Raw genomic sequence first — 20,170 nt, 5'->3', positions numbered from 1 at the left:
ATCCCATTCCAAGCACAGGGGCAGATAGATATAGATATATATATAAAAACTCGTAGAAATTCCGCACACCATTACTAAACACAATTGACCCGAGTGCTACTCACAAATTATAATTAGATAGGAATCTTGGATACGTGGGTGCACATCAGGAGCCTTTAAACAAAAAGAAATTGGATTAAAAATATAAACTTTTATTAGAACATTTTAAAATTGGCCAATAAAACTTTATATTTTTAATCCAATTTCTTTTTGTCTAAAGGCTCCTGATGTGCACCCACGTATCCAAGATTCCTATATATATATATATATATATATATATATATATATATATATATATATATATATATATATATATATATATATATATATATATATATATATATATATATATATATATAAATAATACTATGCACAGTACAATGGCTCCTAATGCCCCTACCGATCTCCCAGCATTTACTGTTCATTTCTACAATAAAATCTACAAATTACCACTAATTCCATTCGACTTGCTCATGTTAGCCGAGTCATTAAAGTAGGGAAGAGAGAAGTAAAATGCATGCATATTTGCTAAACACCACAATACTTACAAATTAGAAATAGTTTGTATTAATCCTTCCATCATTAGCAAGCATACACAAAGCAAGATCATTTATGGGAATTTTTTCACCGTTACCTGTAAGGCATGTTGTTCTGACGCAGCTCAAGGCACATGAGCATAGGGAAAGCTGAAAATTTCATAATGGAGTCAAAGTCTACTGCAGTCTCTGAATCAACCCGAGCCTTGATATCAGCTTGGAAAAAAGAGGTATCCACTTCAGTTGTAAATTCAAAGACAAGGGAAGCCCTGGGAATCAAGAACAGAAATCCTTTAAAGTCTTCTTTACTGCCAATAGATCATGCATGCACTGCACCATATGGCTTACAAAGGGATGGTACTATCATAAAGTCAATGGGGCAGATACCTCCGGGGCTGTTTATTAACGTTTCACAAACAATAAAGAACCTCAAATAAGCAACAAATGTTATTTGTTCTATAAGAATAAATGCTCTGACCCCCCCCCCCCCGTCACCTACTTCATGTGCAGTGGAGCCTAGGAAAAAAATTGCAAGATTCTCTGGAACCCAGTCTAAAAGAAGGGGGGGGGGATCATCCTCCTCACTTCATGTGCTGAATATTAACAAGTAATAAAAGGTGCTCAACCAGAGGGGACATTGGACTGCCACTACCTGTACTTAGGGCATCCAGATTGTTTTTTTAGTAGATATGATGCCTCAACAATTAAGTAAAATAATGAATACAAAAAATACAATTGTAAAATTACTCATAACTTACAATGAAACCCAATCAAAATGAGTTAAAAGGGCTATCCATCTAGAGGTTCATGGTCAGATGTGGTCACGGAGCTATTGTTATGCTCCGTTGTCTGCAGGCACCATCATTTACATATAGTCTAGCCTTCGAATATGTAGCATGTGAACTAATTGGATGTCTACATGGAAAGGGTTGAATTAGGTTATGAAAAACTATAAGAAAATTATATATAGTATATATTTATTGCCTAGTTTGCCCCAAGACAAACAAAGATGTGACAATTATCACGCAGTTCCCTTTTTGTTCATAAACTGTGATATTGTGTTTACTTAGTTTACTGCTGACACAAAGGTACTTCAAGAGATAAAGCAAACTGCTTAAATTATAAAGGTTATTTGAGGTCATTGTAGGGTTTGGAGGCCTCTCTTAAGGTATCAAGAGGTCATAATATGCAGAGAGCAGTGCATTGTTCCCTATTGATTTCTGAATGAAATCTGGAATTATTTTTGCATATCTAGTACAGAAAAAATATTAACAGCTTTTATAGGATTACAAACTTTTGTTTTTGAGTGAAAATCTTACAAACTTTTTTTTATATGGGGCAATAAAAAAGTTTTTTAACTTTATCTTAAATTAATTGTATTTATTTTGGTATCCTCAAAAGGACCTTGGGGATTGGAGGCATTAGACGCAAAGTCCGATTGTACGAATCATACGATTTTCGGGCAATGTGTGGAGAGTCCCGACATTTTGGGTTCCATGGAGATCGGCATTTGGATGATTGGCCAGGTTAAAATATTTCTGTCAGTCGACGATAATATCGCTGCATGTATTGCCGATCTGACGATATCGCTGTGAGCTTCCCAGTAAAATTTTATCGGCCATACTTTTACACAATTGTGATGGGCAGGACATCGGCTGGTTTGTTCTCTTTGCTGCTTTATTTTATCTGAATGGTTAGTGGCAGGTAGGGAAAGGGCCGATATGAAGGTAAAATCTGCACGTCTATGACCACCTTTAAAGGCTGACAAAAAGTTTTTTTCCCCTATAGGGCCACGATTACTTTATTTTTAGTATTGTAATACAACTAGATTTAATCAGTCAATATGAAGTGCTCTTCCAAGTGAATTTTTACAGCATATCACTTTCATTGAAGCACTAATCCCTGATCAATAGGAATAAGCTAGAACAGGAGAATATAAACCACTATGGCCCTCTCGTGGTGAACAAAAATTGCATAACTTAAAATGTATAAGAGTAAATCTATAACTCTGCTTTGTATTGTAAGTTACAATAGTCATCCCTTCTAGAAATTTTTGATTCCCTATACATATATTGCTCTCCTATTAAATATCATCATTTAGCCTAGCTTTTTGTTTCTATAAAAATATATCTACAGAAAGAAAGATATATATTTCATACTGTAGTGGTAGATGCAAGTATTTGTTAACAAAACCATTAAGTGACATTGCAATGGTCTTTGCTCTACATTTCTGACCTTGAATTACTAGACATTTGTAGCAGTTTAGATCATACTTTGTGTTGATGTTTGTTTTGGATTCCTGTTCCCAGATGCTGACATCAATGTTTGCTGAGACCTCTAAGCCAAGCCCACCCCGATATTCGACAATGGCCTGCAGCCCAGACTGCATTGGCAACCTCTGAAAAGAAAAGAATTGAATCATTTAGTTGTGGAATTCAAACTCTTTTCAACAGGCTGCTATGCTATATCATTATTTGTGCTATAAAGCTAATATGTTGACTCAAGGTTCATAACATTATTTTTGGAGCAGAATGAATTATCTGCACAAGAGCTGTCTTGTTATATGTCTAAAAATCATCTCATTTTATTCAATTTAATATAGTCTTGCACTTAACAACCCAGTAGGTAAGACCTCATGTACACAAAACAACGCAAAAACTTTCTTTTTGAACATAATCTTCTTAAAACACTCACATCAGATATACACACACAATACAGATAAAGAGTCTATAATCCAGAATGCCTGTAATTTGTGATATGGGATTTTCCATAATGTGGAGGACCATACCTTAACGCAGGGCTGTCCAATTGGCGGAATGAGGGCTGCATGCGGCCCAGGACCCTCCCTTGTGTGGCCCCCCACCTACCTGCTGTGTCTGTATACCATGTGTAATCTTTAAATGGTATCACTACAGAGATTAACTGGCCCCTGCATTGTTTAAACCTCAAATACAGACTAATCCCCTGTATTGTTCACATCTATGATCCCCCTGCATTGTTCACACTAGTGACACCTCTATTGTTCACACCCTTAAAACCAGTACTGTTCACACTTGAGACCCAGACTGAAACTGCCTACATTGCTCACCGGTTCACACTTTATACAAAATATCTAATGGGGCACCAGCACTGTGTCACTGTATGTAGTACATATTACAGTGTTCCTGATGGGTTGCCCTGTCTCCTGCTCTGCCTTCCCTATGCTCCCTGTGTGTGCCCTACTCTGCCTGTGTGTGCCCTACTCTGCCTGCGTGTGCCCTACTCTGCCTGCGTGTGCCCTACTCTGCCTGCGTGTGCCCTACTCTGCCTGCGTGTGCCCTACTCTGCCTGCGTGTGCCCTACTCTGCCTGCGTGTGCCCTACTCTGACTGTGTGTGTGTGACATACTCTGCCTGTGTGTGCCCTGCTCTGCCTGTGTGACATACGCTGCCTGTGTGTGCCCTGCTCTGCCTGTGTTTGACATACTCTGCCTGTGTGCGCCCTGCTCTGCCTGTGTGCGCCCTGCTCTGCCTGTGTGCGCCCTGCTCTGCCTGCGTGCGCCCTGCTCTGCCTGCGTGCGCCCTGCTCTGCCAGCGTGCGCCCTGCTCTGCCAGCGTGCGCCCTGCTCTGCCTGCGTGCGTCATACTCTGCCTATGTGTGCCATACTCTGCCTATGTGTGCCATACTCTGCCTATGTGTGCCATACTCTGCCTATGTGTGCCATAAGCCTGGTATTTGTTCTGGGGATTTGTTAGCATTTGAAAATAAATTATTGTTAGGGGCCCCAAAGGTGTTTAATCATGTGCTGGGGTTGCTGTGTTATCCATAGGGTATGAGGAGGCATATGGATTTAAGGGTATTTCTTAATATGACAACTTTTTTCACATATTAGTGATAAGTGATATCCTTGCAGTGAGCACCAACCATTTGGTTTTTTGGTGTGCTACCACAATTAATGTGGATATGGTCTTGTGGTAACATGGGTGTGGTTTAAAGTGGGTGGGGTTTAAAAGGGAGTGGTCAACACTAGCTTCCATTATCAGCCCTCCACATGTAGGCCTAAAAAATTTCGGCCCTCAATACCACAGAAGTTGGACAGCACTGCCTTAAAGGAACAGTTCAGAGTAAAAATAAAAACTGGGTAAACAGATAATAAACAATGTTTCTAATATAAAGGCTGAAGTGACTGGATGGCTAACATAATAGCCAGAACACTACTTCCTGCTTTGCAGCTCTCTTGGTTTCCACTGATTGGTTACAAGGCAGTAACTAATAAGTGCCTTGGGAGTGGGCCACATGGATCATAACTGTTTGCTTTTGAATCTGACCTGCATGCTAAGGATCAACTGCAAACTCACCGAACAGTTATGTCCCATGTGGCCCCCCTTGGGGTTGCTCTCACAGATTTATGGTTATTGCCACTTTTGATTAGTCATCTTTCTATTCAGGTCATGTTCCATTCTTGTATTCAAATCAATGCATGGTTACCAGGGTAATTTTGACCCTAGCAACCAGATTGCTGAAATTGCAAACTGGAGAGCTGATGAATAAAAAGATAAAAAACTCAAAAACCACACATAATGAAAAGCAATTGTGTATTGTCTCACACTATCACTCTCTACATCATACTAAAAGTTAGGTGAACAACTTCTTTAAATTGGGAACTGTGGTAAACGGAATTTCCTTGATACGGGTATGGAACCTGTTATGCAGAATGTTCAGAAACTGGGGTTTTCCAGATAAGGGATCTTTCCATAATTTGGATCTCATTATTATTTAAACATAACACTGAAATTTGCTTTCTGTTTGTAATTTAAAAGTAGACATTGGATTTAAAGGAAGAAAAGCTTGAGAAAAGGACAGTAGTAGTTTAATGGTACTTGAAAAAGGATCTATATGGTCTGAAACATGTCGCGTTAAATAAAAGATTTGCAGCCGATACTGCAGCTCGTGTGCCCCTTCCTACCCTTCGTTGATTCAGTATAAGTCTAAGGTCGGGTAGTGTGACCTATTTGAAAGGAGAGCACGTTGAACAGGTATAAGAAGCTGAACATTTTGGCTTTACTTAGTAGTTTAATGTGTTAATGTTGCTAATAAATGCACTTTTAATTTAAGCCAATTAATGCCAGTGCTGTTCAATACTGTGGATTAAAGGGAGACAGGCTGTTGCAGTGTAATTAGTCACTAACTGACCTACACAGGGCAATCTACATATAAGAATAATTTAATACAAAAGTAGAGAACATGTGGATGAAAAATTCTTTCCACTAAACAGGATTAACGAATTGAAGCTGCAGATGGTCTTACCTGGAGATAGTCAATAAGCAAAACATTTCCTTTGACAACACTCATTGGCTCTCCACTGCTTGAAAATACTTTGGACACCAAATCCATATAGCCTTGGAAAAATACTACTGGTCGTAGCTGCACATCAAACAACACAGCTAACATTCCAACTGTTGCATCTTTGTCTTCATCGTCATCTTCGGTTCCATCCCCAAACAGAGACGCCAGGCCTTCGGCTTCAATTGAAACCTTTAAATAGGTGGCACATAAATGCAAGCATGCTAAAAATTCTTTTCATTTACTAGAGTACGTGAATGTAAGTTGTTAAAATGCAGGATGCAAGCATTCATAGTTTTTTTTCCCCCAGTCCCCAGTTCAGGTACAGGCAATCATTTATATATAAAAAAAAAAAAAAACTCAATTGAAGCTGGAGTGCAGTCCACCAAATGTAGTAGTAAATATAAGGTCAGAAATTGAATCCATACTCAGAGGAATTATGTTGAATTTAGGGGGTTATTTATCAAAGGTAGAATTTTAGAGCTTTTAAGACCTTGAATGAACTCAAATGAACTCACAACTCGAATGGAGTGAATTCGGGGTTAATAACATGAAAATTCGAAGTGATATATATTTTTAGTGGATACAAAATTTGAATCACTCGAATTGATTGAGTTTTCGAGCGAAACCCACTGAAAAAAACTCGACATCCATATAGCCTTGGAAAAATACTACTGGTCGTAGCTGCACATCAAACAACACAGCTAACATTCCAACTGTTGCATCTTTGTCTTCATCGTCATCTTCGGTTCCATCCCCAAACAGAGACGCCAGGCCTTCGGCTTCAATTGAAACCTTTAAATAGGTGGCACATAAATGCAAGCATGCTAAAAATTCTTTTCATTTACTAGAGTACGTGAATGTAAGTTGTTAAAATGCAGGATGCAAGCATTCATAGTTTTTTTTCCCCCAGTCCCCAGTTCAGGTACAGGCAATCATTTATATATAAAAAAAAAAAAAAACTCAATTGAAGCTGGAGTGCAGTCCACCAAATGTAGTAGTAAATATAAGGTCAGAAATTGAATCCATACTCAGAGGAATTATGTTGAATTTAGGGGGTTATTTATCAAAGGTAGAATTTTAGAGCTTTTAAGACCTTGAATGAACTCAAATGAACTCACAACTCGAATGGAGTGAATTCGGGGTTAATAACATGAAAATTCGAAGTGATATATATTTTTAGTGGATACAAAATTTGAATCACTCGAATTGATTGAGTTTTCGAGCGAAACCCACTGAAAAAAACTCGACATCATGAAGGCTATTAACATCTTCAAATGATGTTTGAAGAAGTCAATGGCAGAGGTCAAGGGACCTTAGCCATTGACTTCTGCATAACCTCGACAGGCTTTAGCTGGGTTATTTTCAGATTCTAGCTATTTTTAAGGTCCATATAATAAATGAAAAAAATTTAAGTTTTTTTTTAACCCAAAAAAATTTATTTATGACTCTCGCCATCTACATTTTTTGTGGAAAAAATAATTCTACCTTTAATAATAAATAATAATAATAAATCTGCCCCTAAATGTAGGTTTGTGGAGGCTGATGTTTTGCTGTTTTCTCAAAAGCAATAACACAGTTTGAATACAAAGCATATAAGCAAGTGATGACATCACTGTCTCAGTTTTCCCACCATCACTTGCTTATTTGGTTGCTTACATTATGTTATTGCTTTTAGAAAGGCTGTTGAGTTAGCTGAAACTTTAACCTCTACAAATAAACCCATGTTTAATTCATCATACTTCCTATGAGTGCAGATCCAATTTCTGACTTTAATATATAGTTGAATGAAAATGTTATACCAGACCTGTAGAAAAGCACTCCGCCTTTGTCTTGTGCCTTTAAACAGTTATGGAACTCCTCTGTGACTTACAGAATAATGTCCTGATATGTTACAATATCTTTCTCTTTTGCTTTATAATGATTTTTTTTATACTAGTACACTTTAATGATGGCTGATGGGGTCAGAGCAGCAAAATTCTACATAACAGTATTTAACATTTTTGTATAATTTATATATATATTTGATAATTTATGTTTTTTTCTGTAGATTTCAAGAAAACAACCTCCAGCCCGTAACCAGTTACATATAAGAAAAAAAACATACCTGCATTGCCTTGAGATGGTTGTTGTGGCCAAATAATGTAATGTCTGAAATACTCTGCCTCAGAAACCCAGATTCAGTGAACAAAAGATCTATTCCATAGGTGGATGACACATCCTTTGTAGCTAAAATACCAATGAAACTTTAATAACTGTTTGAGAAATTTAAAGAAACAAAATTAATATTTTGATCATGTGGCGCTCCCATGAATATATATAGTCACCCAGACATATGTCATAGGACAACCAGTGCAACTATCTCGTACTGTTCTTACCGTTTGGCACTTAAATAATCAATACTACTAATACTAGGGCCAATAGACCACATCAACTAATATAAATAATGAGTAAGTATCTGCAGTTTGTATATTCTCCCTGGGTCTGCATGTTTCTTCTTGGTACTTCTTGAGAGAGGCAGAAGAAGAGTGTGATGGGGCATCCAATGGTGAAACAGCAAGGTAAGTTTAGAGCTGCCTTACATTTCTGCTGTCACTTTAATCGGTATGTATTAATGTCAGGGAACCAGCAGATGTACTTTGACTGGGTATGTAATATTGTTATCAGAGTCAGATATAGGGTAACTGCGCATAAGGCTATTGCTACCCAATCAAAATAGCCTTTCATGTGCATGACAAACACACTAAAGTACTTTCCTATAGAATAGTATTGTAAAGACAATCTCCATTTGCCATTACCTGTTAATGGTCCAGAAACAAATGTGGATCTCCCTGATTGAGATAATTTGCTGTAATTAAACAGATATTTGTCTCTCAGAAGTGTATTCTCTGTTTTGCTATAAAAGAATGAAAAGAAAAGTGATCATGATGCAAATTATTATTAAAATATGTAAAGGGGATCTAATCCCCACCCCCACACCAAAAAAAAAAAGAATTGTGTAAACTTACTTATTGGTCGTCAGAGCACATTTGTTATTTAGATTAATTTTCTGTTGTAAGTGCTTCTGAGATAATAAAAGTTTATAAGCTTTAAAGCAATTTTTGAAGGCCAATAGTGTCAGTGACTCATGCATATTCAGGTTGGCAATGATATATGAGCTTGCTATTTGCAGTTTAAAACAGCAAATGTTTCAGAAATAAAAAATGTATGTAAATTGCAAAAGTGACCAAAGAAGCATGTAGTACAAAGCCCCAATTTCAGGTGAATACAGTAGGTCTATTCTTTATATGGGTGATAAAGGTTAGGGGCTTCAACACTTCATACTGCACCTGCGCCTATCACACAAACAAACATAAAAAATTTACCATAACCAATTTTTTATTTGTTGTCCACTCTGTATTTTGGAAAGCAGTAACTTAGAAGCCTCCGTATTCATGTCTTCCAGACCCAGTATTATATTGATGAGGTCCATCTGTGAATGGTCCGTTACCAACAATATCTCTGCTGCCATCAGCCTACGTGCCTTATCAAACTCTTGGTATGTTTGATGGAAAATCTTTCTTAAAGTGCTCTTCACTTCCTACAATACCAATTCAAATGATTTCAGTATTGGCAGTGGAATCTCATATTAAGCATCAGAAAATCTTTACTGAAGCTAGTATTTTTGGAAAACTTCTAAAGCTGAACTTTACAGGTCTTTGTCTCCCACATGTTTTTGGATACAAAGAAAAAACTTCATAAATTTGAATGCTATCGGTGCTTACACGGTTCTCACTTTGGCCCTTGCTAAATTATCCAAGTGTGCTTTATGATTAAGTTACAAAAAGGTAATCCACAAATTTGCATTTATATATACAGTGGTGTGAAAAACTATTTGCCCCCTTCCTGATTTCTTATTCTTTTGCATGTTTGTCACACTTAAATGTTTCTGCTCATCAAAAACCGTTAACTATTAGTCAAAGATAACATAATTGAACACAAAATGCAGTTTTTAAATGAAGGTTTATGTTATTAAGGGAGAAAAAAACTCCAAATCTACATGGGCCTGTGTGAAAAAGTGATTGCCCCCCTTGTTAAAAAATAACTTAACTGTGGTTTATCACACCTGAGTTCAATTTCAAAGGTTATAAAGCCATTTCTAAAGCTTTGGGACTCCAGCGAACCACAGTGAGAGCCATTATCCACAAATGGCAAAAACATGGAACAGTGGTGAACCTTCCCAGGAGTGGCCGGCCGACCAAAATTACCCCAAGAGCGCAGAGACAACTCATCCGAGAGGCCACAAAAGACCACAGGACAACATCTAAAGAACTGCAGGCCTCACTTGCCTTAATTAAGGTCAGTGTTCACGACTCCACCATAAGAAAGAGACTGGGCAAAAACGGCCTGCATGGCAGATTTCCAAGGCGCAAACCACTTTTAAGCAAAAAGAACATTAAGGCTCGTCTCAATTTTGCTAAAAAACATCTCAATGATTGCCAAGACTTTTGGGAAAATACCTTGTGGACCGACGAGACAAAAGTTGAATATTGGAAGGTGCGTGTCCCGTTACATCTGGCGTAAAAGTAACACAGCATTTCAGAAAAAGAACATCATACCAACAGTAAAATATGGTGGTAGTAGTGTGATGGTCTGGGGTTGTTTTGCTGCTTCAGGACCTGGAAGACTTGCTGTGATAGATGGAACCATGAATTCTACTGTCTACCAAAAAATCCTGAAGGAGAATGTCCGGCCATCTGTTCGTCAACTCAAGCTGAAGCGATCTTGGGTGCTGCAGCAGGACAATGACCCAAAACACACCAGCAAATCCACCTCTGAATGGCTGAAGAAAAACAAAATGAAGACTTTGGAGTGGCCTAGTCAAAGTCCTGACCTGAATCCTATTGAGATGTTGTGGCATGACCTTAAAAAGGCGGTTCATGCTAGAAAACCCTCAAATAAAGCTGAATTACAACAATTCTGCAAAGATGAGTGGGCCAAAATTCCTCCAGAGCGCTGTAAAAGACTCGTTGCAAGTTATCGCAAACGCTTGATTTCAGTTATTGCTGCTAAGGGTGGCCCAACCAGTTATTAGGTTCAGGGGGCAATTACTTTTTCACACAGGTTTGGATTTCTTTTCTCCCTAAATAATAAAAACCCTCATTTAAAAACTGCATTTTGTGTTTACTTGTGTTATCTTTGACTAATAGTTAAATGTGTTTGATGATCAGAAACATTTTGTGTGACAAACATGCAAAAGAATAAGAAATCAGGAAGGGGGCAAATAGTTTTTCACACCACTGTATATGGAAATTATAGAGAGCTGAAATACTCAAAATAGGTAAATATGACACAGGCCTTCTGAACAGTTTGATACCACATTTAAACATCATTTCTTAAACTCTGAGGCAGGAAACACCCCAATATATGAATAGTGCAAACAAATCTTCATGGCTGACACTTAACAGTCCCTGTAAACAAATCATTCTAGCTTAGCTTCTATGTGTTGCAAAAGCATGTTCAAGGAGCTTTGAATTTGCGAATACAATGAATGCTAACCCAAGTTGGAGCTGATAGCTGATGCTAGCCCATTTAGATGTTGCAAAATGAATCCAAATTAATTTGTCACATGATGTATTCTTTCTGTACATAATAAAAATTACTGGATCTATGTAAGCTGCACATTCAAGGCATCATGCCACCAATTGGTTCAATCAGAATAAGAATCAATTCAGTTTTGGCCTAAAGGTGTGACATTTTATATGTTCACAGAACAACTTGTATAAGTTGTAACTTGACCATCATCAATACTGTATATTTTACCTTTGTAGATAATATTTCTGTTGGGAAGCTTTGTAAAGCAGCTAATGCTTTCCTGGACACAGATCCACCATTTTCTTCTGCATACTGAAGTAGAAGGGGTATGGTTTCTGGAAGCTGGGCATTTTTCAAAGCAACAAGATACATTTTTATCTCCGATTCCTCCTCTGTCTCATACAAACCTTCTACAAGTGTGGCTTTTGCAATCTCAACATCCTGGAAAGAATGGACATAACATTTATGAAAGACTATTCTAAAGGGCATGAACACTTTTGAATTGATTTATACAGACACACAGGGGACTGTCACCACTACTTGTGCTTTAGGTAGCGTGTTTGCCATAATTTACTAGGATAAGGTAGATTACAGTATTTTGACTGCCACTGTTTTTGGCTTGTTGATGCCATTTGTATGCCAGTCACAATCTCACACTATTAATTAAATCTACTTACTTGCCGGTACTAATGAAACATGGGGCCAGGGAATAGGCATTGATCTTTTTTGTAATCTCATATAATATATCATATTGATGCTTCAGGCAACCAGAGTGAACCAAAGCAGAAATGATTAAGCTTACAGAACTTGGTAAAATATCACAACTTAAAATGAACTATTTATAATGATTTGATGCAATATCGTTCTAATGAAGGTACTGTTTCCTAAACAAGAGATAATAAACCCGTGTTCTTTAGTTTTATAAGTAACAGACTGCAGGAAACAAGCCATGTTGATATCGGCACAAAGTATTAAGGGGATAGAATATTATTGCTAAACTGCACCAAGCTGCCAGAACTAGCTCATATTTTTGCTTTAACAATTAGAAACAAACGCTTTTGCATAAAATAGACCGTCTAAGATCACTAGGTTAACATTTTACATATTAATGTATATTAATAAAGCAAACCTTTAATTCACAAAGTTTCATCTTGCACATTTTGCCAACGATAGCTCCAATGATTACAATTCCAGTTTCCATAATGATTGGGTCAGAAACTTTACCCTTTAGTTTCTCCTAAAACCGTAGAAAGAAATAATAAGAAAACAAAATTCTCTTCCAAAGAGAAAATGCTTGTATTAGCTAACTGTGTTAACAAAACAAGTCATATCTCTATATTTGGTCTATATCTATATGTGCAGAAGTTGTCATATACCTCGTGTAAATGGATGCGTTTGCAGTAAAGTTTATAACAACATCAACCCTATTAAACAAACAGTAGTATAGCTATAAGGCGAGCACAAAAAGTTATTCACTCATACTTTATTGAATGAAAATGAATCCACTTAATGACTACATGTAATTAAATATCTTTAAACGTTTAACCAGGGAAATAATATGTACTAGATAAGCTTAGTTTTGGAATCATGGGAAAACATAAAGTCCAGTCTCAGGTGCCATGTAAACAAATTCATGGCATATATCCACCCTCAGCCCTAGCTAACTTGGTATGTATAACCGGAGAAAACACCCACTGATTTAATTATAACACGCTGTGTACTTCATCAGAAAATTAACTTTTAGCAGAGCGTATTATGTAGAAATGTGTGACTCATCTGTATATTTTGATCAGCAGCACTAAACTTTTGAATTTCAGCTGGGTGTTAGGGGCCAGTTTTAAATACCAAACAGTTACTACTTTGAATAACAGATTGAAAAATTAACTAATTAATTAGGTCCAAATAGAAATTAAAAGAAAGTAAAAGAAAGTAACAATAAAAATGAAGCTTGTAGCCTGACAGACCAACAGGTCTAACAGCCATATAGAATTTTAAATTTGGAAACTGCAAAGACACAGATCTGTAAGGCAAATAAGTAAAACAAAAGTTAACTTAAAGGTGAACTACTGGCAAATAATACATATTTACTGATCTATCCGAATCCAAGATTTTTAAACAGGGGCAGATGGCAGCAGGGAGACAACATTGCATATGCCATGTCCACTTTTAAAAAACACATCCACTTTTGGGATGCTCTCTACACCACAAGTGTGCTGGGAAAAAATATTGAATTGTCAGTAGAAGACTTTAAGCATAGCAACTGAACTTCTGAACATGCTCAGGGTAAAGCAGGCCAAAGAACATTATAGTTGAGGATAGTGAAAAAATAAATTGGTCCCAATGACAGATAAAACAGATTTATACATACAGGCTCATTTAACCTCTTCAGGACTTTAGAACATACTGGGTTTATGCTGATTTTAACAATGTTGCATAAAAAAAGAATAAAACACCTGATCAGTTTCTTGGTACATAATAGATTTCTTGTACTCACTAAAACAAGGTTGAGCAGTTCTTTTGATGGATGAGGTGCAAATGCTGCTGAATAGAGAAATTTCTCGTGCAAGCTGACCTGCTTCTTTTTACTGAAATCCAAGAACTCTGAGAGGGCTGCTAAAGAAGCGGATGATTGTGCTCCCACAGCAGCATCAATGTAAAAAGGGCTAAAAAAATATATAAATGAGTTTTACATGAAATACTTTTTTGTATTGCATAGATGGAAGTATGATGAAAGCTATTCTTCCCAGATACTATAAAGTTGACAGTAGCAGAACATCAAACTGGTGAGTAAAAGGGGATTATTAATTCTGTCCAGACTCATGAAAGTGTTTAAAGCATTGAATAATTTATAAAAGCTTTCACATATTGATCACATGTGTCAGTTTGTCAAAAAATGTTTGAACTCCTTTCTGTGGGGGGAGCTCTAACCCCCCCACTAAATAGTTAAGCCCCACACAGCTGGAAGTTCTCCAGATGCCATTCTAGTCATTACTAGGTCAGTGAACTACAAACTGTGATGCAATTTATCTATGAACAATATTAGATCCAGACAGTCCATTTCTATAAACAAAAAATTAAAAAAGAAAGCATAAAGGGCCTCATTGCAAGAGGCACAGATGAAGAGGAGATGGAACTACAATATTCAATTTGCGTTTCCATCTTTCAGTGTTCATAAGACAAAACCTGGAGTAACTTAGAAAAATAAATCTGCCAACATTTGCAATTTTTATGTTACAAAAGAAGAGTGCTGAAGTGGCATGGCAATTATAATTTACCAAAAAGCTAACTTACACCAATTCGCCAGAAGCCTTTTGTAAGAGTTGAAGAACATCCCTTTTTTTTGCATGACGGAACATATGCACCATAGCATTAAAATGTCTCGTTGTTGATACTTTAGAAATGTCCAGTTTAGTCAGCTTTTTTGGAGAGGTTTTTAAATAGTTTGTCAGCTATAATGAAAAATACAAAGATAATATACAAGGCAGTCCTGCACTGAGACATACTAGGACAATTACATGTTACTAGGATAATTGCATATATGAAGGGCTTTCCATGGCTGGTTCACGTTTTTTAAAATAGTGGAATATTATCTCATAAACTACATGGTAGTGGGCTGGATTATTTTAAAATAATATTAAACATAAGAAGCTATGAAGCCCACTGGCAAGTTATATTATGTAAAAGTTTGATCAGCATCTACATATTTTCATTCTACTATCTAAAAACCATAAGACTACATGGTTCAACTAGTGCAGAGCCCTTATATGCAACAGATCACGAGACTTGGCATGGGTGCATAAGGATATTTTCACATGTTCTAATTTGGGGCCTATTATCCAGAATGCTCAGGACCAGGGAACTGTCTGTAATTTGGATCTCCATACCTCATACCTTAAGTCTACTAAAAATGACTTAAATAATATTAAATAAACCCAAATAGGATTGCTTTGTCTCCAATAAGGTTTAATTATATCTTAGTTTGGATCAAGTACAAGATAATGTTTTATTATTAGAGAAATATATATATATATATATATATATATATATATATATATATATATATATATATATATATATATATATATATATATATATATATAATTTTTTAAAACTGTAATTATTAAGAAAAGTTCTCAGAAAGTTCACATAGGCAAAACAGAGAGAAAGTGTTATAATTCACATTATCCTTAAAATAATGATTATGACATCTAGATCCTTTCACTTTTTGATGCCTGAGAGTTTCTGCTTATGCAGAGGTATTAGAAATGTTGTGCTTAGTTTTAGACATAGAGAAAAAAAGCAGATATACCAGAGGATCTGGCAATTGACTTTAGATTAATTAAAATTTTCTGACATTGCATGGCTAGTTTTAACAGCTGTCTCGAATAGATAATTCTGCGAGTTGGCTGGACACAAATCAAAGTTATTTTATTACATAGTTAAATAGTGCAAGCAAAAACAAAACTAGGTTCAACCCCTAGGAATGTGCCCCTGGCAAAGACCCCATTCCTAGGGGTTGCAACGAGATGGGTTTTGCTTGAACTATTTAAATATGTAATTAAATAGCTTTTTTTTCTAGATTCATGTGCCCTGTTCACTCTAATTTTCTATATACAGTATTTATGGGGGCTATCAGGTAGCCGCCAGACCCAGCATTTAGATAAATTTGTATACATGGTGTGCCAAACTTATGTATAAATACACAATTCCATTAAATGTCAATGCCAAGTGCATACATCTTTGGCCTTAAGGTTTTCACGGTGTGCAAGCAAAATTCAAATAATGCCTGCTTTTAAATTAACAATAATATTGGATGTACCTGATCAAGTGCTACTTGTCATGTTTCAAACAAACGTATATATTAACTGAAGAGAACTGCTGTAAAGGAAACAATAAACAGCAATATTTATACAGTAAAATACTCTTAATATAATTAGATGTATTAGTTGTACACAAAATAAGTGGCCGGCCAATGTAAAAAAAAATATTAATTTAGGGGTTAAGACAATATTTTTATTTTTTTCAAAATAAAAGCAATTTAAAAAGGCTATATTTAGATGCGAAAGCTGCACATTCAGGGTTTACTGATATAAAACCGCATTTTGTGTACTGACAAGAGTTCAAATTTCTTAGAAATTTGGAAGACTACCAGAAACAGTTTAATATATCCAAGGTTTATAAAAATGTCCTGGAAAAGTTATGTATACCTATTTTATTTATATATTTTTAATATATTGTTACATGATCATTTGTGGATAATACCATTTAAATGGTAATTAAAAGCTCTCTCTCTCATTTCTGCTAATTTTTTTCCAAGAGGAATCCGTGACTGACCGCAAAAATTTCATTTTCTGACAAATATGTACCAAGGCTATCATTGCTTCCCTCGATGGAACAAGGTTTCCTTATCTAACTTTCCTTTACTAAAGAGGACATTCTCAATTAATTGTGCAGAGAAAATATGAAGCAGACATTCATAAAATAGGTCTTCAATAATCATGCTACATAAACGGAAAATTGTATCAATATTCATAGTCAAAAGAGAACAAGAAAAAAAGAGAAACAAACAACAACAAAAGTAATAAGACAGAACAACATGTGTGTAGTTGCCAACGTGGCTATCCATATATTAGTAATACACTTGAAGTAGAAACTGCAGCAACCTCCTGAAATTATGTGTATGCTGGTTACCTCAAAAAAGAAACAAAAGAATATGTGTTTTAATTGCTGCAGGGGTGCCTGGCTAAAGTGTATTACTGTATTTTTTTTGAATGACAGCAGATGTGGAGGTATGGTATAGAATGCCCATGGGGAGTGAGCCAGGAATTGGCAAACAAAAGGGCCTTGCCAGGGTTAGAAAGTAAGGAATGAGGTGAATTTAAGATAGGAATTATCGGTGTTGAAGTTTGGTGGTAGCCTGTTAGGAAGTGTGGAGACACGAGGGGTTAAAGGAGGAAGAATGTGAAGGAGGTGATGTGATTTAGGGGTTGCTATTAGTGTAAAGTAACAGCAGGGACCAGGCCTGGAGCCAAAGTGATGGAAAGGGCCTGTAGAAGATACATGAGATAAGCAGGATAGTGCACCACAGGCAGTCCTCCCCACTATTCATTATAATTGTTTGCAGCCTTCAGTGACTATTAGAGGGGGCATGAAAGTTATTTGTTAAACAATGTATGTAGTGTTTACAGCATTGTTGGGAGGGGCTTGTCAAATTAACACTCCTCCTGTCAAGAACACTCAGGTCATACAAACAAACAGAAGGACTGGTGTGAGTTAATATATTATATAGTGATTTTAAGTAAATTTTAATTCTCTTGCGATAGGTAGTTAAAATGTCTGACTGCCCCTGGAAATTAGAGACCACTGGCGACTATACTGCTGCACGCATACAGTCCTTACAATGAGTATTGTAGCAAAGCATATTAATTAAATGATTCCTTCATTGTTTTGTATTACTGTATCTAGCTTTTGGCTAGATTATATTCGAATGTGCACAACTTTTTTAAAGCCAATACTTCTATGCAGGTTTATCCTTATTGATATGAAAGAGCAGTGCAATATCTCATGTAACTATATAATGTGTTTCCACAAAATTTAAAAGCACTACATATACAGACAGCTCATTTTTCACTATTCTTCACTTATCACTTCAGCTACAGGACATTGGAAATTGGAAAAACAGTTTGGCCCGATTCTCAAAATTGTATTCATTTTATGAAACTAAACTCTTATGATAGGAAGATGCATGTAAAATGTACAAAATCGTTAAAAGGATGGAAATAGGGCATGAAGAAAATATGATATCGAAAGATATTACAATCATACCAAATGACTTCCTTCATTTCGTCTCTGAGGATGGCAAGCAATCTCTATTTTCTGATATTTTTCAGGCAGCAACTCTAGTATCTTTTGAACACTGTCCTCAGGGATCTCAGTTGGCCCAGGATTGGAAGACCTTAGTTCCAAGTGCTGCCTGTTGGAATCAGAAATAATATAATGTATTTGTAGTCTAACATAATAACTATCATAATCAGTTTAACACAGAGTTATTATTTTCTCATGGTGCACAAGTAGTATTTAGGGAATGCAAATTTTCACTGTAAATGAAAAGTATGCAGTAGAAGTATAAAAAACACATGCTTATTTTATAAAGATATAAAAAGAAATATCTACAGTCATATGAAAAAGTTTGGGAACCCCTCTTAATGCTTTGGAGTTTTGTTTATCATTGGCTGAGCTTTCAAAGTAGCAACTTCCTTTTAATATATAACATGCCTTATGGAAACAGTAGTATTTCAGCTGTGACATAAAGTTTATTGTATTAACAAAAAATATGCAATATGCATCATAACAAAATTAGACAGGTGCATAAATTTGGGCACACCAACAGAGATATTACATCAATACTTAGTTGAGCCTCCCTTTGCAAATGTAACAGCCTCTAGACGCCTCCTATAGCTTTTGATGAGTGTCTGGGTTCTGGATGGCAGTATATTTGACCATTTGTCCATACAAAATCTCTCCAGTTCAGTTAAATTTGATGGCTGCCAAGCATAGACAGACTGCTTCAAATCATCCCATAGATTTTCGATGATATTTAAGTCGGGGGACTTTGACGGCCATTCCAGAATATTGTACTTCTCCCTCTGCATAAATGCCTTTGTAGATTTCAAAGTGTGTTTAGGGTCATTGTCTTGTTGGAATAACCAACCCCTGCGTAACTTCAACTTAGTAACTGATACTTGAACATTATCCTGAAGAATTTGTTGATATTGGGTTGAATTCATTGATGACCCTCGACTTTAACAAGGGCCCCAGTCCGTGAACTAGCCACACAGCATGATGGAACCTCCAACAAACTTTAAAATCCTTCAGAAAAGGTGACAGGGTGACAATCCATCATGTGGTGCTCGATTTCTCATCCCTAGCCATCTTCTATAAGGAAGGCAGGGAGGAGAAATAGAGTGCTGCATGATGGATCACCCGATCGTCTTTTCTGAAGAGGAGTGCAAGTGGAGTTTCGGTAAGTTACTTCTAAATAAACACATTGCGATTTTAAAGTTTAATATGTGTTGGTGTTTTTTTTTTTCATACTATATTAACAAATATCTTTTATGTTACTGGCCATTAATACAGGCAGGTTAACTGACTCCTGATAAAATCGGCCCCTAGATTGGAAAGCACCCACTCCACTGGGCAGGGACTGATGTGCATGATGTATAATCTCTATAAAGTTCTGCATAGAATGTATCAGCACTGTATAAATAACAGGAAATAAATTAATCTATACATATGTATGCTCTATTTCTATACAAGTACTGTACTTGTGTTAGCAGCATTGTGGCCATAAAACGATAGTACAGGTATAGGATTCGTTATCCGGAAGCCTGTTATCCAGAAAGCTCTTAATTATGGCAAGGCCATCTCCCATAGACTTCATTATAATGAAAATTCCTTTTTTTAAAAAAAAATATTTCCTTTTTTTCTGGAATAATAAAACAGAACCTTGTACTTAATCCCAAATAAGATATAATGAATCCTTACTAGAGATAAAACAATCCTTTTGGATTTAATTAATGTTTAAATGATTTTTTAGCACACAAGGTAAGGACATTCAAAATTAAACAAAGACTCTTTATCAGGAAAACCCCAGGTCCTGAGTATTCTGGATAACAGGTCCCATACCTGTATTACAATAAA

The 20,170-nt window shown here is 36.3% G+C and overlaps 1 protein-coding gene across 3 annotated transcripts in view; it reads right to left on the bottom strand.

The window, feature by feature from the left end:
- Positions 1-20,170, bottom strand: part of LOC108695783 (microsomal triglyceride transfer protein) — a 37,047-nt gene that overhangs the window by 3,718 nt on the left and 13,159 nt on the right. For 2 of the 3 annotated variants that reach the window (XM_041568899.1, XM_041568900.1), the window contains exons 7-18: positions 18,296-18,443; positions 14,762-14,919; positions 13,965-14,133; positions 12,600-12,707; positions 11,699-11,911; positions 9,262-9,476; positions 8,695-8,792; positions 8,004-8,125; positions 6,556-6,691; positions 5,861-5,952; positions 2,849-2,973; positions 674-844 (exon numbers count right to left, since the gene is read on the bottom strand). In XM_041568899.1, coding sequence (XP_041424833.1) covers positions 674-844; positions 2,849-2,973; positions 5,861-5,952; positions 6,556-6,691; positions 8,004-8,125; positions 8,695-8,792; positions 9,262-9,476; positions 11,699-11,911; positions 12,600-12,707; positions 13,965-14,133; positions 14,762-14,919; positions 18,296-18,443 — 1,755 coding nt within the window. Of the gene's footprint in view, positions 1-673; positions 845-2,848; positions 2,974-5,860; positions 6,089-6,555; positions 6,692-8,003; positions 8,126-8,694; positions 8,793-9,261; positions 9,477-11,698; positions 11,912-12,599; positions 12,708-13,964; positions 14,134-14,761; positions 14,920-18,295; positions 18,444-20,170 lie in introns of all 3 variants that reach the window. The other variant, XM_041568901.1, reaches the window with a different exon arrangement.

The sequence above is a fragment of the Xenopus laevis genome, chromosome 7L (assembly GCF_017654675.1).
Source record: "Xenopus laevis strain J_2021 chromosome 7L, Xenopus_laevis_v10.1, whole genome shotgun sequence".
NCBI classification, from domain to species: domain Eukaryota; kingdom Metazoa; phylum Chordata; class Amphibia; order Anura; family Pipidae; genus Xenopus; species Xenopus laevis.
The sequence above is the reverse complement of the archived record's forward strand: the minus strand, read 5'-3'. Positions and strand labels throughout refer to the sequence as shown.